The following is a 27,614-nucleotide window of genomic DNA, read 5'->3' on the forward strand; positions in this document are numbered from 1 at the left end:
GAAGCGACAGTAATCAAAACAGTGTGGTATTGGCATAAGGATAGACATTTAGACCAGTGGAATAAAATAGAAAGCCTAGAAATAAACCCTCACATATGTGCTCAAATGATTTTTGAGAGGGGCGCCTGGGTGGCTCAGTTGTTAAGCGTCTGCCTTCGGCTCAGGTCACGATCCAAGGGTCCTAGGATCGAGCCCTGCATCGGGCTCCCTGCTCGTCAGGAAACTTGCTTCTCCCTCTCCCACTCCCCCTGCTTGTGTTCCCTCTCTCGCTGTCTCTGTCAAATAAATAAATAAAATCTTTAAAAAAATGATTTTTGAGTGCTAAATGATTTAGGAGTGCTAAGATGATCAGTGGGGAAAGGACAGTCTTTTCAACAAATGTGCTGGGAAAAACTAAATATCCACGTGCAAAAGAATGAAGTGGGATTCTTACACTGCATGTAAAAGTTAACTCAAAATGTGTCAAAGTCCTAACTAAACATAAACTATAAAACTCTTTGGAAGAAGAAAATATAGGAGGAAAAGCTTCATGACGTTGGATTTGACAAGGATTTATTGACACTAAAAGCACAGGGAGCAAAAGTAAAAATAAATAACACTGGACTATATCAAAATTAAAAACTGTGTTTCAACAGAATGAAAAAGCAATCTGTGGAATAGGAGAAAACATTTGCAAATCCTGTATCTGATAAGGGGTTAATATTCAGAATATATATAGAACTTCCTACAACTCAACAACAACAAATAACCTAATGTTCCATTTATTTAGGTCTTTGACGTTCAAAAATATTTTGTAGTTTCAGAGTATTAACTTTGCACTTACTTGTTGAAGTTATTCCTACGTATTTTGCCTTTTTTTGACAATATTGTAAATGAGTTTTCTAAATTTTGTTTTTGGGATGTTCATTTACAGTGTATAGAAATGCAAGTTATTTTTGTATATTGTTTCTGTCCTCAGGATTTTCTGTATACAAGAACATGTCATCTGGGAACAAAGCAACTTTCATTTCTTCCTTTCCAATCTGGATGTCTTCTTTCTCTCTTTCTTTTTCTTGCCAAATTATCCTGTCTGGAATCCTCACTACAAGGTGGAAGAGAAGGTGAAAGAGTGAACACCTTGTCTTGTTCCTAATCCTAGTGTAAAACCATTCATTCTTTGATCATTAAGTGTGATGTTAACTACTGTGGATTTATTATAGGTGTACTTTATCAGGTTTTTATTCCTAGTTTATTGAGTGTTTTTATCAGGAAAGGTGTTAGATTTTGTCAGATGTTTATTGTGTGTATTTAAAAAATTTTTTTGAACTTGTGTCTTACGTTGAGTTTCAACTATTTCAGTGTTGGATTCCTAGCATAAATGCCACTTAGTCATAGTGTATATCCTTTTTATCTTTTGCTGGATTTGGTTTGCTAGTATTTTGGCGAGAATTCTTGAGTCTTATTCATAAGGAATATTGGTATGCAGTTTTCTATTCTTGTGATATCTTTGGTCTATTTTTTTTTAAAGATTTATTTATTTATTTATTTGAGAGAGAGAGATAGAGAGAGAGAGAGAAGGAGCAGGAGGGAGGGGCAGAGGGAGAGAGTGCAGAGCCCAACAGGGGTCCTGATTGCAGGACCCCGACATCATGACTTGCACCAGAATCAAGAGTCGGCCACTCAGCCAACTGAGTCACTCAGGTGCCCCTATTTGTAGGAATTTTTTAGATAACTAATTCAGTCTGGTTTATTCAGATTTTATTTCTTTTCTTTCTTTATTATTATTTTTTTTAATTTTTATTTTTAAGTAGGCTCCACACCCATTGTGGGGCTTGAACTCATGACCATAAGATCACTCTACCAGCTGAGCCAGCCAGGTGCCCCCAGATTTTTTATTTCTTCTTGAGTCACTTTTGGTAGTTTGTGTCTATCTCTGTAGGAATTTCCTCCTTTTTTTTTTTTTTTAAGATTTTATTTATTCATTTGAGAGAGAGAGAGACAGAGAGAGCACAGAGAAGCAGACTCCCCGCTGAGCTGGGAGCCTGACGCAGGGCTCAATCCCAGGACCAGGAGATCATGACCTGAGCTGAAGGCAGACACTTAACCATCTGAGCCACCCAGGAGCCCCTAGGAATTTCCTCTTTTACTTCTCTATTTTTTTGGTATAAAATTGTTCACAGTATTCCTTTATAATCCTTTATATTTCTGTAAGGTTGGTAATACAAGCTCTTTTATTCCTAATTTTAGTAATTTGAGTTGTATGTAATTTTTTACTTGGTGAAGCTACATAAATTTTTTGATGTAAAAAAAAATCTTGTCAACTTTTGGTTTTGTTGATTTTTCTCCATCAATTTTCTAGTCCTTATTAACATCTCCTTATAATCTTTCCCTTTGTTTGCTAAGTTAGGTGTGCTTTGCTCTTTTCTTATCAGTGTCTTGTTGTGGAAATAATTTCTTTGAGCTTATTCTTTATATTTATCAGCACTTACAGCTATAAATATTTCTCTAAGCCCTGTATTTCTCTAAGCTGCATTGGATAAGTTTGGTATTTTGTGTTTTTATTTTTAGTAATTTCACATTTTCTGATTTTCCTTGTGAGTTCTTTGACCCAGTTGGTTATTTCAGATTTTATTGTTTAATTTCTACATATCTTTGAATTTCTCTTATTTCTTTCTGTTATTGATATCTAATTTAACTCTTGTGAGAAATCATACTTTGTATTATTTCAATTCTTTTGAATTTATTTAGTCTTGTTTTATGGTTTACCTTGTAGTGCTGTCCTGGAGAATGTTCCATGTACACTTGAGAAGAATGTGTATTCTGTTGTTGGGTTTAGTGTTCTATAGAGGTCTGTTAGGTCTAGGGTAATTAACGCTGTTTAATTCTTTTTTGTTAGTCTTCTACCTAGTTGTTCTGTCCATTGTTGAATGTAGGGTATTGAGATCTGCCAGTATTGTTGAATTGTCTGTTTTTCACTCAGTTCTGTCAGTTTTTGCTTCGTGTAATTTTTGTCTCTCTTATGAGGTGCATATATGTTTGTTACATTTTCATGATAGATTGACTGTTTTATAATAAACATCCCTCTATCTCTAGTATAATTTTCTTAAGTCTGTTTTGTCTTATATTGGTATAGTCTTTTCAGCTTTGTTATGGTTACTGTTTTTGCAGTTTTATCTTTTTCCTTCTTTTAACTTTAATCCTATTTGTAATTTTCAGTATAAAGTATGTCTTCAGACAGTGTACACTTGCATTTTGTGTTTTTGTCCACTGTGACAACTCATTTTGACTGGATTGTTAATATTTATTGCTGTTAATATGGTTGATTTGTCAGTCATTTTACTTTTTGTTTTTTATATATCTTACGATTCTTTTCTTTATTTCTCCTTTACTGCTTTCTGTTGCATTAAGTGATTAAAGTTATCATCTTAGTGTTTGCTCCAGGGTTTAGTGTATACATTTTTTTTAACAGAGTCTAACTTCAGATTCATCATATTAATTTAATTCCATAAGATAAAAAATCATGCTTCCTATGTACCTCTCTTTCCTCTTTCCCTTCCTTGCTAATGTTGTTATACATTACACTATATATTTTCCAAACCTAATAATATTTTACAGTTATTAATTTGTCATTTAAATAAGTAAAAGAAAGAGCATTTACAGAGTTTGTTCTTTTAAAGTTATTTACCATTTCTTGTTCTCATTTATTCCCGTGGATTTGTGTTGTCATCTGGTGTCACTTACTTCGCTAATACAGTTTTGTACCACCTATTACCTCTTTTGTTTGTTACTGTCAAATATATTAACATTTCTTTATGTTATAGGTCCAACAATACAATATATACATGTTTTTATATAATTCCTTTTACAATTACTTAAGAGATGAAAGGACGAGAAATATATATGTGTATACTGTCTTTTATTTTTATATAATTAGTTTTTTTGGCATTCTTTTTTTTTCATATAGTTTCTAGTTATTGTTTGCTGTTACTTGTTTTCAACCTGAAGAACTTCTATTTAATATTCCTTTTTAAGGTGTGTCTGCTAGTATTGCATTTTCTTAGTTTTTGTCATTCTTGATATCTTCTTGATATCTTTATTTTGCCTTCATTATTGAAGATAGGTTTGCTGGAATAATATTCTTGGTTAAAATTCTTTTTTTTCCAGTTCTCTAAATATGGCTCCCCCCCTCAATCTTCTGGCCTCCATAGTTTCTGATGAGAAATCAGCTATTAATTTGGGGGGGATTTTGCTGTATATAACTAGTTATTTTTTCCCTTGCTGCTTTCAAGGTTTTCTCTTTGTCTTTCAGCATGTTAATTTGTTGTGTTTGGATGTGGGACCCTTTGCTTTTATCCTACTACAATTTATTTTATTTTATTTTATTTTATTTTTTAAAGATTTTATTTATTTATTTGAGAGAGAGAGACTGAGAGAGAGAGAGAGCATCAAAGGGGGGAGGGTCGGAGGGAGAAGCAGACTCCCTGCCGAGCAGGGAGCCCGATGCGGGACTCGATCCAGGGACTCCAGGATCATGACCTGAGCCGAAGGCAGTCGCCCAACCAACTGAGCCACCCAGGCGCCCTATCCTACTGCAATTTAATTTAGCTTCTTGGATGTGGAGATTAATGTTTTTATCAAATTTGGGGAGTTTGCTTTGCAGCCATTATTTCTTTGAATATATTTTCTCCACCTCTCTCTTCTTTCTCTCTGGTACTCACATTATAGATATATTGGTGTACTTAATTATGTTCCACGTTTCTCTAAGGCTCCATTTAGTTTTCTTTATTCTTTTTGATCTCTGTTCTTCAGATTGCATAATCTCTTAGGATCCATCTTCATGTTTACTGATTCTTTCCTCTGCTAGGTCAAATCTGCTGTTGAATGCCTGTGATGAACTCTTCATTTCAGTTATTGTACTTTTCAATTCCACATTTTTCATGTTCATTTTTTGTAGTTTGTATTTCTGTATTGCTTTCATCAGTTCATAAGATATTGTCATCATATCGTCCTTTTCCTCTTTAAGTATGGCTTCATTTAGTTCTGTGAACATATTTATAATAGCTACTTTTAAGCCTTTGCGTACTAAAGACAATTTGTGGGCCCTCTGAAGGACCTTTTCTGTTACCTCCCTTTTTTCCTGTTTGGGTCATACTTTCCTCTTTCTCTGCAAGTCTTGTAGTTTTTGTATTCAATGCTGTATATTTTAGATAATACTTTTTTGCATCTTTGAATTAAAATTCTTTCACCCCCCCCCACCTCCTGTGGGTTGTTGTTTAGTAACTTGGCTGGATTTTATAGTAAAATCTGTTTTCTTCACAATACATAGTCTCTGATTTTGCTTCTCAGAGGGGTAAGCCTTGAGCATGTACTCTCTCAAGATGGGATGACTGTTTATAGCAGTGGTTTTTGATTGTCTCTCTCCCTGACCTGTTAAGTTTTCTTGTCTCTGTTGATTTCACACTCAGTTTTTAGTTCCATTAACTGCTGGCTGATTGCACTGCTATTTTGGACAATTCCCTAGGGCATTGTTCCATGGTCTGATCCAAGTAAATGCAGATTCCTTTGCTGCAGCTGTTTTTGAGGCCAGTATTTGAGGTTTCTTCCATCCTCAGGAGGACCTTCTTAGTTGTCTCTGTCCATGGCTTTATGTGGTACACTTTTATCTGTTTTATGGTTTTGCTTGTTGCTCTCTTAGAGCTACTAGCCACCTAAAATGCCATCATTTTTGCCAGTACCATCAGACTGGAATTTCTACATATTCTGTTCCAGTTAATGTTTGTTTCCTTGGAGACAGCTTATGAGCTCTCTGTTCTTTTGGCCTGCCTTTCCACCTTTGCAAAATCTAAGCTTGTGCTCTAGAGCTGGGGACAGGTGGAGTGGCCCACATCTTTTGGAGTGATGTACCTGCTTTATGTAGGGCAGTAGCCTGTGGCTTTCTTGGCTTGCCTGTCTTGGTGTGGAACTTCTACCCTATCAGTCTGTTGGGTTGAACAACGGTTGGGCTGCATTACACCCAGTCTGCCATGCCTAGAGTAGAGCCTCTGCTCTGCTAGTGGGCACTGTACAGAATGGAGCCCAGACCTGCTTCTGAATCACTTGTGCTTGGAACATGGCTTCCAGAACATGAATGTGTCATGCTTGAGTCCTGACCCTCTCTTACCATCATGTGGGCTACTTGAACACTTTTAAGAATTTCTTTTTGTTTTATGTGTGGGTTAATGAGTGTATCTCTTTGTGTAGCTTATTTAGTGCTTATCTTTGGAAGTTTGATATATTTCCTATATCTTATGTCTCTTTAACTTTGGGAACATTTCAAAGACAATTATAATAATACTTTGATTTCATTTTCTGCTCATTTTAATATGTATGTTACTCTTAATTGACTGTTCTCATTATAGATTATGTGTTTTATTCCATTTTTGCATATCTGGTATAAATAATTTCTACTGAATACCGAAGTGCAGTGGTTGACTCAAGACAAAGCACTTCTGTGATTGAGTTGCTAAGTTAACTAGTCAATTTTAATGGAATACAGTTTTTACCTGAAAGAATTACTGGCAGTCAAACTCTAGTTTATTCTGACTAGGATATTTGGCAGACATTTTCTCTAAATTGAATGAATGAGCCAATCTTTCTTTCAAGTAACAGTTTTTTTTGCCGATGAAAAAATTTGAAGTCTCTAAGCAAAAATTAGGATTTTGGAAAACTTGTATCCACCACTGTGAGCTTGGTAGCTTTTCAGTAATTATAGACTCTGATGGTCATATTAATGAGTGTGTTTTTTTTTTTTCATATTGCATAATGAAATGTGTCAGTCTTGTTGGAAGATTTGCATAACCCAGTGAACCAGTAATTTCTAAATGACCAGTTTAGTGTGATGTTATAAAGTCATGCATGATTAAGAGATCAATTCAAAGTAGAAGAGGGACCAATTGATTTTAATGGAATATTAAAAATTTATTAATATCATTTAAGAGTGTACATCACAGCTAATTACTTGTTGAGTTTTTATGTAGTACAAAGAATATCCAATTATCTCAAATGGTTATTAAATACCTTTTATAAATACATAACTGTATAAGGTGAAACTTTCTTCATTTATTTCAGTCAAAACAACAGAGGAGATTGAATGTTCAAGCAGATATGAGAATTCAGCTGTTTTCTATTAATTGGACAAGAACAAGATTTACAAAAATATAAAACTATGTTACTCTGCTTGCTTTTTTTTTTCAGAAAAATAGTTGTTTTTCATAGAAATTTATATTAACTGGGTTTAATTATTCTAATTGAATTAAGAGATTCATATTTTTAAAATTGTTTTAATTTCTTTAAAAAAAATTTTTTTTTTAAGATTTTATTTATTTGCGAGAGAGAGAATGAGAGACAGCATGAGAGGGAGGAGGGTCAGAGGGAGAAGAGGACTCCCCGCTGAGCAGGGAGCCTGATGTGGGACTCGATCCCAGGACTCCAGGATCATGACCTGAGCCGAAGGCAGTTGCTTAACCAACTGAGCCACCCAGGCGCCCGAAAATTGTTTTAATTTCTAATATGGCAAATATCAATATATATAATCCACGTAAACAAAAGGTTTGGGGATGGGCGCCTGGGTGGCTCAGTCGTTAAGCGTCTGCCTTCGGCTCAGGTCATGATCCCAGAGTTCTGGGATTGAGCCCCGCATCGGCCTCCCTGCTCCGCGGGAAGCCTGCTTCTCCTTCTCCCACTCCCCCTGCTTGTGTTCCCTCTCTGGCTGTGTCTCTCTCTCTCTGTCAAATAAATAAATCTATTAAAAAAAAAAAAAAGGTTTGGGGAGTCCTCAGTAATTTACTTGTAAAGGTGTCCTGAGACCAAAAAGTCGGAGACCTCTGTGTATACTTTTTCTCCTCATGGTCTCAAGGTGACTTCTGTACCTCCTGGCATGACATCTTTATTCCAGGTTGACTCAGGAAAGAAGGAATGCTGGAGAAACGAGCAGTGGCTGTATCAGGAAAGCAGAATGTTTTCTCAGATAACCTCAAGTTTAATGTCTTTAGGGAGAACTTTCTTACATATTTACCCATAATTGCAAAATAGAGTGAGAAAGTGAGAACTTTTAGTTGGATCCATTGCTGCCCAGAACAAATTTGTTCTATTGGTAGGGATGGATATTGGGTAGATACATAGTATGTCTGTTCCACAGTTTTTTGTTTGTTTTGTTTTTTTGCTTGTTTGCTTGTTTGTTTGTGTGTGTGTGTGTGGTTGTTTTTTTTTTTAAATGACTGGTCCTGGTCAGAGTTTCAGGTACACTCCCACATGGAGTTTTATTGTTTGACTCCTTTATACGAAATCCTCAGAACTTGCTTAGACATCTCACCTCATTGTCTTCTCGTTCATTTTTGGCTTCTACTTTCCAGGGCGTGTTTGGGCTCTGTGGGCTCCGCATCTCCACTCTACCCTCGAGGTACATTCTTTTGGAACCACACATGGACTTGCAAAACACCACTGGCAGGACTGCGTACATTGTGAAACGTCCCTTCTTCCTCGACAGAGCTTCTCTTTAGCTTTGTGATTTGGTAACTTCTTACATTAATAAAACTCTTCTTTCTCACACCCTCAGACTCAGTCTTTCCCAGTGTATGCATCAGTCTGTTTCCTGATTGATTTATTTGTATTAACCCAGTTGTGAGCTCACTACCATCTTTTACGCAGAAATTTACTTTTGCAGTAGTCATGATTTGCTCTTTAAAAAATGAGTCATATTCAGGTATACCTCAATTAAAAAAATGAATCATAGCCTTTATGGATTATTCTGGCCCAGAAACTTGCATCTTAAAGTGTAGTCCGGGGACCAGCAGCATGGGAGTCACCTGGGAGCTGACTGGAAGTGCAGAATCTCAACCCACCTCAGAACTAACAAATCACCATCTACATTTTACAAAGATCCTTAAATGATTCAGGTGCACAAAGTTTCAGAAGCACTGGTCTGAGGGAGACAACAAATGAGAAGAGGGCATGGAGTTGTGTTCTGAGGAACTCTTCTTTTTAATGTAGAAAACAAGAGCCCACCAAGCCAGGGGAGCATGTGCTATCACAGTGTGGCATCTCCTGGTGCCTGCTCTGAGGAAGGAAGGTAACAGTTTTTGCTATCAGCAGTGAGGCTTTGATCTCTCCCAGGATTATAAAATGGCGGACCCATTAAGCAGTGACTAACTATATTAAAATAATTTGCTAAGGTTTGTATCACTTGGGCACTGAAGCTTAGTTTTGTCTTGAACTGGAATGGAACTCTTTTTCTCTTTGGAATGGCTAATTCCAGTTCTTGATATTGATGTTTGGTAACCTTTCCTTCTTTTCATTCAGAAACATGCCAATGTGACTGTAGGAAAGAATGGTGTCACCCACTGTCCTGATATAATTCATGTTTGTGCTTTTTATGATTTAGAATTTTTTTTTATTCATATTCTTCCCTGGTTGTATATTTCTCATTGAAACACTATTTCAAAGAAGTTCTGTGGTTAATTAACATCATCATTAGAACAGGCTTAGGAGTCAGATTTATTTTTGTCCATGTTTTGTGCCTAATACAGTTGTTTGCATGTGTTAGTCAAATAGTAAATAAGTATGGAATGAATGAGTCACTGGTTTGAATGAATCCTGGGATTTGCTTCCTGAAAAATAAGTCTGTTATGGTCCTGAACTTCTTAGATTTTTTTCAGTAAGTCCGAATAAATGTAGTAGTATTTAAAGGAAAAAAAAAAAAAAAGGTCTGTTGGAACTGTATTGTTAATTTTCTGCCAAGTAATGATGAAGCAATTCTAAATGTTGACAGGTTTCAGGCTTTAAAACATCTGTATGTTCTGGGGCTAGATAATTTGTTTGATTTTTACCAATGTAAAATATTGAATTGTTCTAACAAGGAAAACTGCATACAGGCTTACATCATTAAATTTATTTCTCAAGTTCATAAGGTAAAGAGCAACTTTCAGATCTCAGTCTGGATTTATAATGTTACCTAGCTTAACACCTAGGCCTCTCCCCACCCCAGGAACCCCTCTATATGGAATCATAAATGTCAAAAAAGTCAGGAATAGAAATTACTGCTTCCCTTAGTACCTCAGAACTTCTCTGTAGATTTCAGGTGGTGTTAAACTGGCCATTTCCTTTAAGATAGAGGGTAGTGTCATAGTGGTTATAATGATTTTCTGTACAGATATTCCAGGGCATATGGTATGTTTGTTTTAATTTAGTAAGGTAAATTAAAATTTAGTAGTAAATTGCAAGTAGATGAGCCTTTAAGCTTGGATACACAGCAGTGCCCTGTGTTTGTCCATCGAACATTGTTGACTCATGAATGACACTTGAATGGTTACAGATTTACCTGTGCTGTGGACAGAGAGACTCCCCACTCCCAGTGAGTGAATGCATGAATAAGATGAATGAATGAAATTTCTGATTCTTTTGGTCTTTTAGAAATAGTCTTTGTTGACATTGTCAACACTTTGAACATACTTTATAATTTTGTTTTTTTCCTAGAACTATCTAATTGACTAGCTTAAGACCAAGAAACATTCCATTGATGCTAAACATTTAATAGCAGTGTCTGTATTGTATTACACTTAAGAGATTTGAACTTCTGTTTTCACTCAGATTTATAAAATAAGAGAATATAATGAAAATACTCAAAAAAATTGCACAGACAGATTGCTGTGAAGACAAGACAACATTGCTAAAACAAGTGCTGGTTGGCAGGCCACTTGGGAGCTCTTGAAATGTTTCTTCACTAACATTTTAGGGGTGTCAAGTGTTCAAAAGCCAAGTGTACCAAAGTCAAGGCAGTATGTCATTTGGTGGGTTGTGGGAAAGGGGAAAGTTAAAATTTTCTTGATTGCTAGTTCTCTTTAAGGAGAGGCTTGGTGGAGTGGAATCAACTCTTTTCAAAGTAGTTTTAAAATGATCCACTAGCTCCTTTGTATTACTGACTGACCAAAAGAATTTTACCTGCTAATTACATCTCAAACTTCTCTGGTCTTCCCCATGGTTATTGTAAAGCATGTGAGATGAGTAGAGAATATGATAATCTTAAAAATACAAGTGAGATAATCTCTTCCATTGGTAATAGTTTCTATTTTTGTTTTTTTACTCATTTGGGTTCAGAGCAAGAAATACTGGATTCAGGGAGAGTTACTTTCTTATTTTTAGAAAATCAGATTTATATTTCGAACATTTATTGATTTTCTTTTTTTAAGAAAGTTATAGTGTGGAAGATTCTTGTATTACTTGCTAGGGCTGCCATAAAAAAATAACCAGGCAGTGGGTGCTTAAGCAACAGGAATTAATTTTCTCACAGTTCTAGAGCCTAGAAGTCTGAGATTAAGGTGTCAGCAGGTTTGGTTTCATCTGAGGACTCTTTCGTTGGCTTGCAGATAGCTGCCCCTGCCTTCTCCCTGTGTCTTCACATGATATTATTCTTTCTGTGTGTACCTATGTCCTAAGTTCAGCTTCTTATAAGAACACCATTCATATTGGATCAAGTCCCACCCTAATGACCTCATTTTAACATGATTACCTCTTTGAAGACCCTAGCTCCGAATATAGTCACATTCTGAGTATGAGGGGCTAGAACTTAACATACAAATTTGGGGGGACACAATGCAGTCCATAGCAATTATGTATCAGGGATGTCACTTTCAGAGCAGGAAGATAAGTTAGGAAGGTATTCAAGAATTTCAAGTGAGAAATGAAGAGAAACTAAACCTAAGGCATTGACAGTAGAAATATAAATGAGATTGGAGATTAGCATGATGAATGGTTCTCCAATCCCCTCACTTTCAATCTGGAGGTGTCTTTGGGTCTCAGATGAGTCTCTTGTAAGCAGCATATCCATGGATCTTGTTTTTTTATCCATTGGGATACCATGTGTCTTTGGAGTATTGAGTCTGTTTACATTCAGAGTAATTATTGATGGATATGAATTTAGTGCCATTGTATAACCTGTAAAGTCACTGTTCCTGTAGATTGTCTCTGTTCCTTTCTATGTTGCTTTTCCTCTCTCTTGCCTGCTCAAAGGGTCTCCTTTAATATTTCTCTCAAAGCTGGTTTAGTGTTCACAAACTCCTTTAGTTTTTGCTTGTTTTGGAAACTCTCTCTCCTTCTGTTCTCTTGCTGGATAAAGTATTCTTGGCTGTGTATTTTTCCCATTTAGCATGTTGAATATATCATGCCACTTTCTTCTGGCCTGCCAAGTTTCTGTGGACAGGTCTGCTACTAACCTTATGTGTCTGCCCTTGTTGATTTAGAACCTTTTGTCCCTAGCTGCTTTCAGAATTCTCTTTATCTTTGTATTTTGCAAGTTTCACTCTGATATGTCTTGATGTTGATCTGTTTTTTTTTTTAATTTGAGGCGAGTTCTCTGTGCCTTTTGGACTTGAATGCCTGTTTCCTCCCCCAGATTGGGGAAGTTCTCAGCTATAATTTGTTGAAATAAACCTACTGCCCTTTTTTCTCACTCTTCTTCTGGGACTCCTATGATATGGATATTGTTGCGCTTTATGGAATTGCTGAGTTCCCTAAGTCTGTATTTGTGACCTAATAGTTTTCTTTCCCTCTTCAGTTTCATTATTTTCCGTAATTTTATCTTCTATATCACCTATTCATTCCTCTGCTTCTGCCATCCTCGTTGTGATTATATCCAATTGGTTTTGCATCTCAGTTATAGCATTTTTTATTTCAGCCTGACTAGTTTTTAGGTCTTTTATCTCTACAAGATGGGGGTTTCTCTGGTGTCTTTTATGCATTTCCCAAGCCCAGCTAGTATTCATATGACTGTTGTTCTAAATTCTTGTTCAGACATATTACGTATATCTGTTTTGAGCAAATCCCTGGCTGTGATTTCTTCTTGATCTTTCTTTTGGGGAAAATTCCTCTGTCTTGTCATTTTGTCTAGGTTTCTGTCTTTTGCATGTTATGAAATCTTGTTATGTTTTCTGCTCCTGAGAGTAATGCTATATTAAGAAGGGGGTCATACACTGTCCAGGGCCTGGTGCTTCAGGAAATGTTTCTGGTGTATGCTGTGTGCACTCTGCTCTTGGTGTTTTGGCTACTCTTTCCCACAGGTCAGTCCTCTGCAGAGTTCCTCCTTGCTTGCAGTGGGGAGTGTTTGGACCTTTAACTAAGTGTGCTTTGATTTGTTTGTTAAAATAAGCCTGGAAAAGAAAAAAGAAAAAACCTGATCTAAGACAAAAGGAAAATGAACAAAAATACCAACAGACAGACAAAAAACTAAGTCTGACTCCAAAGAAAAAGAAAGAAAAAAGAAAGTTTGATCCAAAAAATGAAGAAAGGAAACAAACAAAAAACTATAAGCCTGATTCTAAAGGAAAAAAAAAAAAAAAAAGAAAGAAAGCCCAGTCCTATTTCCAGCAGAACTGAAGCCAACACTTTGGAGCACTGTATGATCAGTAGACTTGGTACCTGCAGGGGGCCTGTGTTGGTCCTCTGGGGGAGAGGCCCACTGCACTGGTGGCTCACAGTCAGACCTGCCCTAGCAAAGATGCCCCTGCCGGTGCAGGGGGGTGGGGTTTGGTGTAAGTGGCTCCAGCCTCTCTGGGGGCGCTGTGTTGCTTGCTTGTTTGCTGAAGTCTGACTGTGCTTGTGGGTGGGGGTAGGGGCGTGGAGATTGGAGCTTGAGAGACGTTAAACAGGAAGAATTTGATACAAGACTTTGTGACTAAAGGTGGAAGAGGCTAGCATGACTCTCAGATTTCTCTAATCCAGGAGGAGAAACAGCCTTGAGGGAATAGGTGTGAGCTGTGGGATATCCCTGTTGAGTACCCAACACTTTGACAGCCAGACGACCTGGGTGGGGTCAGCTATCCCACTTCCTTCTTCCTGATCCTACAGTGGCTCCTTACGGCATGGACCACCTCAGATAAAACTCAACATGCAGTTTCTTGCCTCTGAACCTCCATTTGAATGTATCTTAAGACACCTAGAGCTCTTTTATTTTTAGTTAATTCCAAATTCCTGTTCTTGTTAACTTAAGTTCCATTAAGGCAAGGACTACTGTGTCATTCATTTTTTCTAGTACATAGTAGTTTGGGCTCAGCAAATTCTAGTTGAGGGAATGATTGTCAGGAGGATTGTTATGAGTAATTACTTATTCTCTGCACATTTTAATCACCTGTTTCATTTTCTTGCAGAATGAGAAGACTTTGGGACATTCCATGAGTCATTCAAGTAACATTTCTAAGGTAGAGTGCCAGTGAAGTATGTTATTTTCATAGTTTGGTTTCTTCTATCTTGCATGTGTGTATACTCTTTACTTTTCAATATGCGAAGTTATTGATACAGTTCTTTAATCTGCTCTAGGACCATACAGTGAGGTATATGGCTGTTACGTTTTTCTAGCGAGGCAATTCTGAATGTGTGTTGAGGTTAGTGACTAATAGGAGAACACCCTGTTTCTTCCAGTGGAAATCATTTACTTTCAGGTTAAAAAAAAATCTCAGTCACCAGAGAAACGTCCCCTCAGTTAAGAGTGCATTTGACTGACAGTAACAAAAATCCAGCTCTGGTGACCTCAGTAGTTATGGATTTATGTGGTCCTGATGACAAAGTGTGTCTGGAGGTAGGTGGTTCAAGGTTGATGCAGCTGCTCACAGGTGGTATCAGGGACTCAGGCACTTTTTGTCTTCTCTGTGCCACCTTCCTTAGCACTTTGTCATCCTCATGTTTTAGTGCCTCGTGGCCTTAAGATGGGAGCTGGACCTCCAGGTACCATGGCCGTGGCCTTGGCAGGAATAAGAAGAATGATGAAGGATGGTGGGGTCTGTCAGCTGGGAGTGACCCTTTTCAGCGGGAAGGCAAAAAACTTCCCCAGAAGCCCCACCCAGCTGCCTGACTTCTTACATTTCATTGGCCAGAACTGGATCACAGAGCTACCTCCAGCTGGAAAGTGCCTAGGAAAATGAGGGCTGAGAGGGTGAATTGGCCATCCAGCAGCACCGGACATACCTGTGGTGTAGTCACTCGACTAGCCTGTCAGGAGCATATCAGCTGCTATGGGTGACCCAGGAGCCAGCAGGCAAACTTGTTTGCAGGCACCGCTCATTTCTCAGCCCAGACATGGGCTCCTGCCACCTTGTCATCCGTGCAGTATGTCCATGTAGGTTCCTTGCAGAGAGGGGTCTTCTCCCCATGTCTTTGTCAGCCAGCCAAACACTGACACAGATCCTGACAGGAGGATCTGAACAATGTGACAAAACATGTCCTTCTGTCTCAGGCCTCCTGAGTACTCAGAAATAAACAGCCACATTATACGCCATTTTAATTTTCAAACTATACAGATACTGTCATTTATATCACCCTATTTTTTTTTTTTTTAACTAAAAAGTAGAATCTAGCAAATCCTTTGAGACAATCAGTCTGTTCTTAGGCATATTTCTGATCTCACCATATCATCCATCCACTTAATTTTGCATAAAAAGAAAAGTCCATAGTGCTCAATATGACACTGAAGGCTATGTAGAGTGCTCCTTGGTGCATTCCTGATCCAAGGAATCCTACAGTGAGAACAGTCTTTCAAGCCACAGGCTTTGGCCATCTCAAATGAATACTTTTCAACAAATAATCCCTCCTGTTCCAACCTCCATTTCTTTTCTTTTGCTCTTCCTTCAGCTAGGAATATGGGAGTTAATAGAACTGTGTAGTGGTAGATCATTACTGTCTGCGTTAAAAGGCCAGTTTTGTCCTACCACCTTTGAAGGAGCTGTCCAACGTTTAAGATCGAGAAAAGTGAAAAGATGCAGGTCCAGATGGCCTGTCTGGTTAAGTTGAATTAAACATTTTAAAAGTACATAGTAGCCCCTATTGCCTTGCCCCAATGATGAGGGCAGTTCTGAAGGAGTCAACACCCTGTGCCTCAAATATATGTCTGTCTGTTTATGGTTTTAGTAAGATTTTATTTGAAGGGAAGTTTCCTCTTATAGTTTAAAAAAAAAGTTTGTAAACCACTGGCTTACAGTGTCTATAGGAACATTTTAGGGGCTTGGTGCAAATTGGGTTGTGATATTGTGAGTTGCCTTGTGATAGTTTTGGAGTTAGATGGACAAGGATTTACTAGCCATGTGACTTTGAGGAAGGATACTTCTTTGAACTTTAATTTCCTGTTGAGTAAAATCAGGGAATAATACAACCTTCAGGGTTGTTGTGAGTCTTGGAGATAATGTTTGCAAGGAACCCTAGGGCAGCTCCCTCATTGCAGTGAATCCGTGAACTAACTGTAGTCAAACTTTGTTGAACCCTGGTGATCTTAGGTGAATTGGGTCATGATAGTTCTTGATGATAGCTATTATTATTTTATTACTGATCAAAAGCAGAACTACATACTTTAAAATAAATATCAACTGGGGTGGAAATTAAGAAATCTAATAAAAACTCTGGCCTTTTCCTTTCTTCCTTCTTGCATACATTTTTATTGTGTGTTCTTTGTGCCAGGCACTGAGCTGGGTACTGGCATAAAATGATCAAAACAAACATGGCCACTGATGTGACACTTCCCTGTGGGCAGGGTTGGAGTTTTCTTAAAAAGCAATTTTAGCTCCACACTTTCTTTCAGAAACAGGGTAACTGTGAAAGCTTCACAGCTTTCTGCCATATAGTAGGGCCAAGAAGATGTGGACCTCTTCTATTTTCAAAGCAGGAGTTCCTGCCCACTGAACTGGGGTCAGAGGGAAATCTCAGGAGTGGTATGTTATGCACACATTACTTCCCCAGTGAACCATCAGCATGAAATTTTGTTGCAAAACGTACCCCTCTGAGATAAGAAAGTTGTATAATGTGGAGCTGTTAGGCATGAACCAGTTACATGGGGTTGGGGAGGGAGGGTGGGACTGCTATGAAAGGTAACTTTGTTTTTGAGAGCGCAGTTCTTTCTTGCAATATTTATAAAATGAGCCTGTTGTTTGAGGCCACTTTAGGCCATGGCACATAAAACTCTATTTTCAGTATAGCAGACATACTTAAGCAGATGCTTCATACCCTTGAGACAGAAGATACAAAAAAAGGTTAGAACATACACATGTTTTATGCTACCTGAAATCTCTGTTGTCTCTCGTAGGAAACATTTTCTGCTGACTCAGCCTCTAGCTGAGTTCAGTGCTAGTTTGTGTCCAGGGTAGTCAGTCAACTGCAGTGTGTATTATGTTCCCGCAGTTTATCACTTACTGGTAACTGAAGTTACATGAAGTCAAGATTGAGAGCAGGTAAAAATAAACCTTCCATCTGTCTCCTCGTGTTCCATCTAGCTCTTGTTACAGAGTGATGGGGTATCTCATTCAGTGTTTGTTAGAGGCTCCCCATGTTTTGTTGTAGCCTCAGAAACCATGCTCCCCTTTCAAAGAAGGAAACAGGCAGGTTAGGTGGAATGTGGGAGAGGTGGCTAGACGGCTCCTCTGGCTTTAAAATGGGCGTCCAGGTGCGATCCTCTTAGTTAAATTAAGGGAGAATATTGGAACATTTAAGCAGTTTTGATCGCAAAGTCTTCACCCAGTACTTGGTTTTGCATTAATGGTAATGACGTTAAGCGGGTACTCTGTTGTATTTCGTTTACCCATAAATCTTCAGAGTGAGGTGATATGCTTCCCTGTCCAGGGGAACTGTACCACAATTGCCCCCCACCTAAAGGCTCTCTTATCGCCCCACGCAAGATATTCTCAGCATTGAGGTATTGTCATCTGTAACATAGACAAGGGGGCCCAGTGCAGCATATACGAGGATTACATAAATTCAGATTTTGTCCCACCCTTAACTAACTCTATGCCAAGCATTGTGCTCTGAATGCTGAATCAAACAGGAAAGAGATGAGTAAGCAGACCTCCAGAAAATACAGGCAGCTGGGGAGAATTATTATGAAGGTAAAAGACAAGGGGCTGAGGTAGAGAATGACAAGGAACCAAAATTTAGAAGGGCTGCTTGGGGAAGGTGTGGCTGAGGAGGGGCTACTTACAGCAGGACATAAACAGTGAAAAGGTACCAGCCAGGATGGGATTAAACTGTAGAAAATGGTTGTCACCTCCCTGAGAAATCCAAAACAATAGGTAGAAATGAAAGGCAGATGTGCTGGGAGTGATGACTGTCATAGCTGTGCCCAACTGCAGGGGGCCTGTCAACCATGTTGGCTGGGGGCACTCCAGTGAGGACCACTGCACTTTGGCCTAAAACTCTTTAGAGGGAGGCTGGAATTCCCTGGGGGTGCTTGAGCTCAGTCCGACTGGAATTTTTTCAGGCACCAGGAATTTGCTTAGGCCACGCTCATTGTAGAGACTGGACTTTCTAGAGCCTCTGCTCAGGCCTCTCTTAGCACACGGACATGGCATTAGTTTACCTTGAGGGACGCATTCTCACTTGACCCTGAGAATTGAACTTGGTCCAGGTGGCACAATTTCTCGATCAAGTTCATGATTGGTAGCACTATAAGGAGATGGTAGTGAAAAGCTAGACATACATCATGAAAACTGGAGCACGGGTACTGGGGTACTGTCCTTTCTGCAGTCAGGCAATTAGTCTTACTAGGCTCTGACATTTGCTGAAGGCTGGTACCTGGTAGAATATTTTAGAGCTCTGTGTAGTTTTATTCAGATACCATAAGCGTTATGTGCCTCTGGTTAATCAGATATTCCTGGGTCCAAGTCAGACCAGACCTGTTGAGCGGGCACCTAATAAAATTATTGCTGTTCTATTGTTTGGCAAGGAGATCTGAGTGAATTTAAGCATTGGCTCTCCTAGATCTCTTGAATATTTTCTAGTTATTGCTGCCATTAGATAGGAATGAGTTATAGTAGAATGTCATGTGTAGATGTACATACAGCCTTAGGAAGGAGGCCACACTGTGGTATGGTTGTCAAGACTGGTGTCTGCTTCTCTGTGTTTCTAAATACAAAGTTGACCAGACTTAGGTTGCTCAGACTTATAGGTTAAGTACAAGCCAAAATATACCTTTCTTAATTTATATTGAAGAAAACATCTATCCCAAAGACAAGATACTTTCCTGTGGCAGGAACAGGGAAGTGACTCGGAGGAGTTGAGTGGCATCACCAACAGGTGTAGCCTCACTTAGGATCCTGATGTAGTGCCATGGGCACTGTTTTGCTCTTTGGCTCACCTTTTGCAGAGATTGACCATGTTTTCATATATATTTTTTCTTCTGACTGCTTATAATTTCATTTTTGGCTAAAGCTTTAGACCAGCGGTTTTTAAAACTTAGTTCTGAGTCTTCTTGAGGGGGAAGGGGCAAGGTTAAAACCAGTGTCATAATAACACTAGCAGATTATTTAATTGCCTTTTCACTCTTACTCTCTCATGAGTGTACAGTGGAGCTTCCCGGGGCCATGTAGCATCTGAGATGACATCTTCTCTCTGACACTAATGGAATGTGTGCTGGTGGCCTTGTGTTTTAAAGTTTTCTTTTCTTTTTAGAAAGAGAGAGGAGGGTGAGGGGCAGAAGGAGAGGGAAAGAGTGAATCTTAAGCAGGCTCCATGCCCAGCGAGGAGCCAGACTCAGGGCTCAGTTCTCACGACCCTGAGATCATGACCTGAGCTGAAATCAAGAGTTGGACACTTAATTGACTGAGCCACCCAGGTGCCCCTTTTGTTTTAAAGTTTTCTAATATAGTAAAGATTGACCGATGTAACCCACATAAACACAAGCTCTTTGGGGGCCTCAGTAATTTTTTAGAGCATAAAGGGGTCCTGAGACCAACCAACAAGTTGGAGAACCTGTTTTACACCTATGAATAGGCAGTCACTGCAGAGTGCACTTGTTTTATTAAAACATTCAAATTCCTTGAACACCTACTGTGTGTCAGGCACTGTGCTAGGCTAAACAGCAGCGGCTTCTGAGTCAGCATATTATTCCAGAAACATCTTTTTATAAACCTTGATAAGTGCTATGAAAGAAAAGAATGGGGTTACAAGGACAGTGAAAAGCCCCTTTTGAGGAGAAATCTTAGGAGGGGCTGGTCATGCTGGATGGGGTGTGGGAGCATCCTCAGGAAGAGCAAGGGGGTGTGGGGTGCTGGGTGACCCAACACCATGATTTTGGATCTCTTTATGGTTACACTTGTACTTTCTGGGAATGTGAAGTTATCTTTGCTCAGAAATCATTGCCTTTAATGTAATTTATTGAAAACCAGCAATATTTGTAAGGTTCCCAACAACAGCTAAAAGCCTGCTTTGGAAAATGAGCTATGAGAAAGTCCCCTCAGTGGTTCCTTTGCCTCTAACAGTGCTGTGATATATGCGCCTCATTGTGCTGGGGATGTAGTATTATTCCCATAATTCTAACTCTCTCTAAAAGGCCACCGTAGAAAAGAATTCAATGTTAGCACTACTTGCTAGGCAGTAATGAGAGTCATTTATAATGGAACTCATTTGAGAATTCAGTAGTTTTTATTGTACACTCTCCTCCATGAATCCTATATTGTATATGTTCTATATTTACTTTCTTAATGGTCAGTTTTAATTAATTGCCGTTGTGAAAGCTTGTTCTTGGCACATGCCTTCATCAAGAGTCAACATGTATTTATCAGAGCAGCCACAGAACTGGCTCTCCTTCAATTGTAGCTCATTTTCAAAGTTGAATACAACTGGGTATTTATAGAAATCAGAGTCTCTATTTATAAGGAAGCATTTGTTTTCACAGAGCAACTTCTGTGCTAAGCAGAAAGTTTTCTGAAACTCAATGTCAGTCTGTATTGCAGTCTAACCAAGTTAGAATTTATTTGGCTTTATTTATATGAAGTCAGGCCTGCTGAGCTGGCAGTAAGGAGCAGATTATTATCTCCTGGTCTGGGAGGGAGTGAGGACGGCAGTAGCATTTAGTCACGTACTGAGCAGTAACTAAGTGTCAGGTAGTCTGCTAAGCACCATTTCTAAAATGCCCCACCCCGATGCCCAGACCCTGTGTATGTGATGAGGCATCATTCCCAGGATATTATGTTGTATGAATCACATGAGCTCTTAAAAGCAGAGCCCTTTCTCTGGCTGGTGGCACAAAAGAGGACATGAGAGATTGGAAGTAAGAGTGGACTTGAGAATGGGGAGGGATTGATAGGGAACTCAGGTGGCCCCCGACTGACAGGCACATCCTGCCACCAACCCAAATGAATGTAGAAGTGTATTCTTCCCCAGAGCCTCCAGAAAGGAGGGAGACCCTGAGCAGAGGACCCTATCACACTGCGGGTCAGATTCAGCATTTGCGTGGTCTTAAGGCACGGAGGGTGCACTCCTGTGTTACACAGCGGTAGAATGTAATACAGGTGGAAACGCTGTCCTCATGGAGGAAAGCCCTTCCTTCTCAGGCGCTGTGAGAACTCGCGCCTCTCAAATCTCCGTGCTCACGGTGTCACATGCTCTCCTGATTGAGCCGCATCTTCTTTTTCTTCTTTGGGTATTTTGTATTTGTAGAAATAGTGTAATAACTTTCAAATTATTTTGACCATGATCAAAATTTGACCATGATTATTTTGTACCATGATTGGTACAAAACAGTTTTTACATTGAAACTCCGTTTACTCACAAACACAACTGAAAGAAAAAATTCCTCCAAAAGATTTAATCCTTAGGATGTCAGATGCATTCTGACATCTATTTTATTTCATTTATAAAAAATTTGGATCATGACTCACTAACTCCATTTCTTCACGGGCCTTTCCAGAGTTGGAAAATCGGTACAGTTGATTGTGCTTCTGCAGTTTTATTTTACTTCTTAAACTTTTAATCACCTGTTATTTAAAAAATGAATTTGTGGTTAGGAAATATGTGTTCATAGGTAAAAGAGGTGTACTGCTTGGGAAGGGTCTCCATTGAAGTACTTCTTTCTCCTGCCCAGGGTCTCTGGTCTCCTTCCACATTTCAGAGGAAACCACTGTTAGGAGCCTTGCAGTGTGCACTGTCCTGTTGATAAATAGTCTGCACAGGCTGGCACACAGGGCGCCGCTCTCCCCTCTGCCTGTCCCTCCACGTCCCAAGGACTGGGCAGAACAGTACCTTTCCCTTCGCTGAATGACTGCCTAGTGTTCCTTTCTGTTGATGAAGCAGCACTGACTCAGTCAGCTCCAGGCCCATGGGCACTGAGGTCATGCCGGGTGATTGCTCCCCCAAACAGTGCTGAACAAACCTATTTGTGCATATGTGTGGGGATGAATTCCGAAAGAAGAATTGCCGGGACAAAGTGAATGTGCATTTGTAATTTAGAGAGTAATTGCCAAATTGCCCTCTTCTGGAGTTAAGCAATTTGCTTTCCCACCAGCAGTGTATAAGCATGGCTGTTTTCCCACATGTTTGCCAACACAGGTATTAGGTGATTTAAAACAAAACAAACAGACTTTTTTGTTGTTGCTGAGGGTGTATCTCATTGTAGTTTTAATTTGTATTTCTCATTGTAAGAGAGGTTAAGCATCTTTTTATGTTTTATTTTATTTTATTTTATTTTTTTAAAGATTTTATTTATTTGAGAGAGAGAGAATGAGAGAGAGAAAGCACATGAGAGGGGGGAGGGCCAGAGGGAGAAGCAGACTCCCCGCCGAGCAGGGAGCCCGATGCGGGACTCAATCCCAGGACTCCAGGATCATGACCTGAGCCGAAGGCAGTGGCTTAACCACCTGAGCCACCCAGGCGCCCTATGTTTTTTTTTTTTTTAAGATTTTATTTATTTATTTGACAGAGACATAGTGAGAGAGGGAACACAAGCAGGGGGAGTGGGAGAGGGAGAAGCAGACCTCCCGCTGAGCAGGGAGCCCGATGCGGGGCTCGATCCCAGGACCCTGGGATCATGACCTGAGCTGAAGGCAGACACTTAACGGCTGGGCCACCCAGGCACCCCAACATCTTTTTATGTTTTAAGAGCCATCTGTACTTCGTTTCCCCATTTTTTTCTATTAAGTTTGAGGTCACTTGTAAATAGGAGCCCAGCTTATCTCTTACCTTCCTTATCCAGTCCTTCAAATTGCTCCTGGCTTAAAAGCAAATGAACCCAACCAGACCATTTCTTGTGGCCCTATACCTGTTGATGTAAATCAGATGGGTGAATTCACTTTTGTTAGGGCCCTGATCCCCAGATGTAGCTTTGCCAGTAAATGAAAAGAAGATCCACTGAGGGTTTACAGCAGAGAAGGAGGGAGGGGGTGATAGAGAGGGAGGTTGGGAAGTAACTTATTGGAAGGAGCAGGGGAAGGAAGTGAAGCAAGAGGAGAGCCGGGGAAGGTCCGGCTGGTGTCCTGCAGTGAGAAAGTCCCTCTGAGTGAAATTGGTTAAGTTCCTGGCATGGACGGAGAAAAGTACTTGATGAGTCTGTTTCAATGGCAGTAGGTTCTTGCAAAAGGAAACGCCAGCTTCTACCAAACCTATTTTGGAAGTTTTCCTTTGGTTGTTTTTGGCAGCCTTGACAAAGTAATTTAAAACAGTGAGTTTGATAGGAAAGACAACCACTAAGTGACTTGAGTACTGACAAATTATCTAAAATTGTCATTCCTAAGAAATAAACTCAACTGGGATTTAGGCCTGGATGGAATCCAGAGGTTTGTTTGCATAATTGATTACGACATCTTAAGAGGAGGGGATTTTTCACGAAAATTTTTTTGTAGTGAGATTGCTTTATATTCCTTTACATGACCAGAACTTTTGTTTGAGAACCAACAGAGAGCTTCAGGAACACAGGGCTTTAGTTTTCTCGACACATGGGAATATTCTCATTATGAACATTTACACGTACTTTTACAGCAGAGTCCTGGTGTGGTCTGATCTTCTGGAGGAGAGAGGGTGCTCTCCTTTTCCCTTAAGGCGAGTAGTGCTGGCCCGTAGCCTCCCCCCTGCCACCTGCCCTCTGCTCTCGGGCTGAGCGGGAGAGCTCTCCAGTGCTCCAAGCCTCTGACGGGGCACTGCTGGCCCCTGACTTACCTTAACGTCCCCAGCTGGACTCTGGCACTGTATTTGAACTGTATTTGTAGACTTCATTTTGTCCTTGCTGTTGACGATCATTCCAGTCTTTTAAATCCTCATTGGTAGGTTGATAGATTTTACTCAGCTTGATACCTGCAACAAGTTAAGCTTTTTAAAATTGTTGATGCTATGCTTTGGTGATCGTTTTACATGTGGACTTGTCCTGAACTTCAGCTTCTTTAGCTGGAAACAGCAGGCGCCTCTTAAGAGATCTGTGATGGCCCCACAGATCTTGCTTGTTTTCTCATTCTTACTGGAGGAGTCAGCCAGGATAAGGAATTTGTTGGTTTGTATGTATGGATGTATTTATAAAGATTTTATTTATTTATTTGAGAGAGAGAGCGAGAGATCAGGAGCAGGGAGGGAGGGATAGAAGGAGAAGCAGAGGAGCCCGATGTGGGACTCGATCTGCTGAAGGCAGACACTTAATTGACTGAGCCACCCAGGTGCCCTTGTTGGTTTGTATTTATATAAAACAACAGAAAGTAGATTTTAAAAAATTTCCTTGAAACCTCATGATCTAATAAGAGAAATTTTTTCTCTGTAATTGGGAGGCTTGTTGAGGCTTGGACATTACCTGCTGAAAGTGTCTCGTGATTTTTTGTGGGATTGGAGAGGATGAAATGAAGACAGGGACACAGATAGGATGTTGAGACTATTCCTTTTTCCCTAAATAAGCAGATCAGGGGCTCGGGACCGCTGCCACCGACTCACAGGCATGATGCTTTGCTGCAGGGTACACACATGACTATATGAGCTCCCAGGGGTCCACCTGAGACACCAAATTCATGGGGAAGTGATCCCAGGTCCTGTTGTGGGTGTGGGCCGTCTGGCTGCTTCCCTGGTGCAGGCCTTGCTCTGTCCTGAGGCTCTTCCCTCCTGCCACCCAGCACTCCCCTATTTTGGGTGTGTGATGATGTGATCACTACCCCAGACTTCCCTTTTTGACATGGGTCACTTGAATTCAGGACGGGAGTGAGAAGCCATTTTCTTTTGATTTCAGCTTCCTGTCTGAGACCTGCCTCCTCCCAGGAAACCGACTATTTTCCACATTCAGTTAGAACATGTGGGTTCTTTGGTGACTGAGCAGATGTGCTAGTTGAGTACTACTGCAGGATTTTAGCACACACATTCAATGTGATATCATGTAACTTCTTGGACCAGGTTTCAGGTTGAGCTGGATTTTAAAGTGATGTTTAATTCTCCAGCTGGGGAGCGGGACCATTGAAGCCCTCAATATGACTGCCAGGTCTGGCTCTCTCCAGGTGGGCGCATTTGCTGGGGAGGGCAGATGGGGAGAGCTTCTGGGCAGTGGTGCTGCCGGTCTTGGTGGCTGGCCCATGGCAGGGGTCCCGTAGCTTCAGTGCCAGGATGAGACCCAGCCCCTGGGGATGGGGCTTAGCAAGAGTGGGGTCTAGACCTCAGCCAGGGAATTGTGGGCCTCCCTCGAATCATGGAGCAGGGCTGAAGGCCATTTGGGGGGGAGGTGTGTCTGGGGAAGGTAGGGAGGTAATGTGGGCTTGCTCTTGATAAGACTCATGGTACTGTTTTCATGTGGCTGTTTAGGTGTGTGGGGCAGATGCTTACTCAAGCTGACTGTCTTAGGAGGGAAGAATGCATTTATATGAATATGCATAGTGCTCTGAGGGCCATGGGAACTCAGGAATCTGAGTCTAGAGAAGGCGTAGCAAGGATCCCAGAGAGGTTGGAGTGGGAGGCTGAGGGACCCTGGGAGGCTGAGGTACACTCTTCCTGTTTCTCTCCTTCCACTTCTCTTTCTACTGTGGTGCTCCTTCACCCTCCTAGAGCTCTTTTCTCATCTTGGCTTGTTTATAAGCCCTCAAAGCCCCTGATCTGTGTCACGACCTTTTGCTACACATTCTTTCAAATTTAAATTTTCTTTTTTTTTTTTTAATTTTATTTTATTATGTTATGTTAGTCACCATACAATACATCATTCGTTTTTGATGTGGTGATCCACAATCCATTGTTTTCGTATAACACCCAGTGCTGCATGCAGTATGTGCCCTCCTTAATACCCATCACCGGGCCAACCCATCCCCCACCCCCCTCCCCCCTCCCCTCTAAAACCCTGTTTGTTTCTCAGAGTCCATAGTCTCTCATGGTTCATCTCTCCCTCCGATTTCCGCCCCCCTTCATTTTTCCCTTCCTTCTCCTAATGTCCTCCATGCTATTCCTTATGTTCCACAAATAAGTGAAACCATATGATAATTGATTTTCTCTGCTTGACTTACTTCACTTAGCATAATCTCCTCCAGTCCCATCCATGTTGATGTAGAAGTTGGGTATTCATCCTTTCTGATGGCTGAGCAATATTCCATTGTATATATGGACCACATCTTCTTTATCTGTTCATCTGTTGAAGGGCATCTTGGCTCTTTCCACAGTTTGGCTGTTGCGGACATTGCTGCTATGAACGTTGGGGTGCATATGGCCCTTCTTTTCACTACATCTTGATTCTTTTTCTTAAATCACAATCCCATGATTAGAACTCTTGGGAACCTTCTGTGCTCAGCCCCCTCCAGGGCCCCAGGTCGAGCTATGGATTGGCGGCCCTGTGGTCACCTAGTCTCCCTTTTGTGTAAAGAGTTCTGGCGGTGGGGTAGCAAGGTGTCCTGGACCCAGTGTAGGGTGAGTAGGAGAGAGCACTCACATCCAGCCATCCTGATTAGGATTACCCCTGGAACCAGGTTAAAGAGTGCCAGGTGGGGAAGGTAAGCACTGGCAGGGAAGGCCCCTCACATCTCTTTTGCATTTGCAGATTCCATCTGGTTCTTTTCTCTTCTCTTCTCTCTTTTCCCCTCCCCTCCCCTCCCCTCCCCTCCCCTCCCCTCCCCTCTCCTTCTGTAGGCTCCCAATGTGGGGCTTGAACTTATGACCCTGAGATAAAGAATTGCATGCTGTACCGACTGAGCCAGCCAGCTCCCCCCGCCCGCTCCCCCCCCCCCGTCTAGTACTTGATTTCTTGACTATGTATGAACTAATTCAATTTAAAGACTTTTTTTTAATTTATTTATTTGACAGAGAGATAGCACAAGTAGGCAGAGCGGCAGGCAGAAGGAAAGGGAGAAGCAGGCTCTCTGCTGAGTAGGGAGCCCGATGCGGGGCTCGATCCCAGGAGCCTGGGATCATGACCCGATCCGAAGGCAGCCGCTTAACCGACTGAGCCACCCACGTGCCCCTGAACTAAATAAATTTAGATGCTCAGGAAATAAAGGATCACTGAATCTGCGGGAGATTGGTATTGCTGCTGTAGAGTCTCAAATAGTTCTTGGCTACACTTTTACACCCATAGAAGAAAAGAGTGCTGTTTGATTTGTTTTGCCTCAGCTCATCAGGACCTTAAATATGTATTACTCAGAGAGCAGTAGGAAATAGCAGGTGTTCTTAGATTCTCTGTCCATTGCCATTCAGAAGGAGATGGTGTCACTGTTCCCTTTGCTCTTTCCTCTGTAACTGACTGGAGGTGTGTCATTGCAGGCTGGGGGTTCTTCGTTGGCGTCGGCTCCGGTGTCCGCCTTCCCTCGCTCTTCTGTCACACCGTCCAATCAGGACATCTGCAGGTAACGCTCTGCTTCAGATGCTGTAGGGGTTCATGTGACATCCCGGAAATAAGCATTAGTGTCTGCAGGTTCTCGATTTTC

General features: G+C 40.6%; 1 protein-coding gene across 5 annotated transcripts in view; it reads left to right on the top strand.

The window, feature by feature from the left end:
* The window catches only part of MARCHF8 (membrane associated ring-CH-type finger 8), a 134,010-nt gene that overhangs the window by 97,397 nt on the left and 8,999 nt on the right, over positions 1 to 27,614 (top strand). For 4 of the 5 annotated variants that reach the window (XM_035024045.1, XM_035024070.1, XM_035024051.1 and 1 more), the window contains 2 exons: positions 14,154 to 14,204; positions 27,451 to 27,533. In XM_035024045.1, coding sequence (XP_034879936.1) covers positions 14,154 to 14,204; positions 27,451 to 27,533 — 134 coding nt within the window. Of the gene's footprint in view, positions 1 to 8,369; positions 8,529 to 14,153; positions 14,205 to 27,450; positions 27,534 to 27,614 lie in introns of all 5 variants that reach the window. The other variant, XM_035024063.1, reaches the window with a different exon arrangement.

This window comes from Mirounga leonina, unplaced genomic scaffold (assembly GCF_011800145.1).
Source record: "Mirounga leonina isolate KUSES-001 unplaced genomic scaffold, KU_Mleo_1.0 Mir_114, whole genome shotgun sequence".
In the NCBI taxonomy this organism is placed as follows: Eukaryota; Metazoa; Chordata; class Mammalia; order Carnivora; family Phocidae; genus Mirounga; species Mirounga leonina.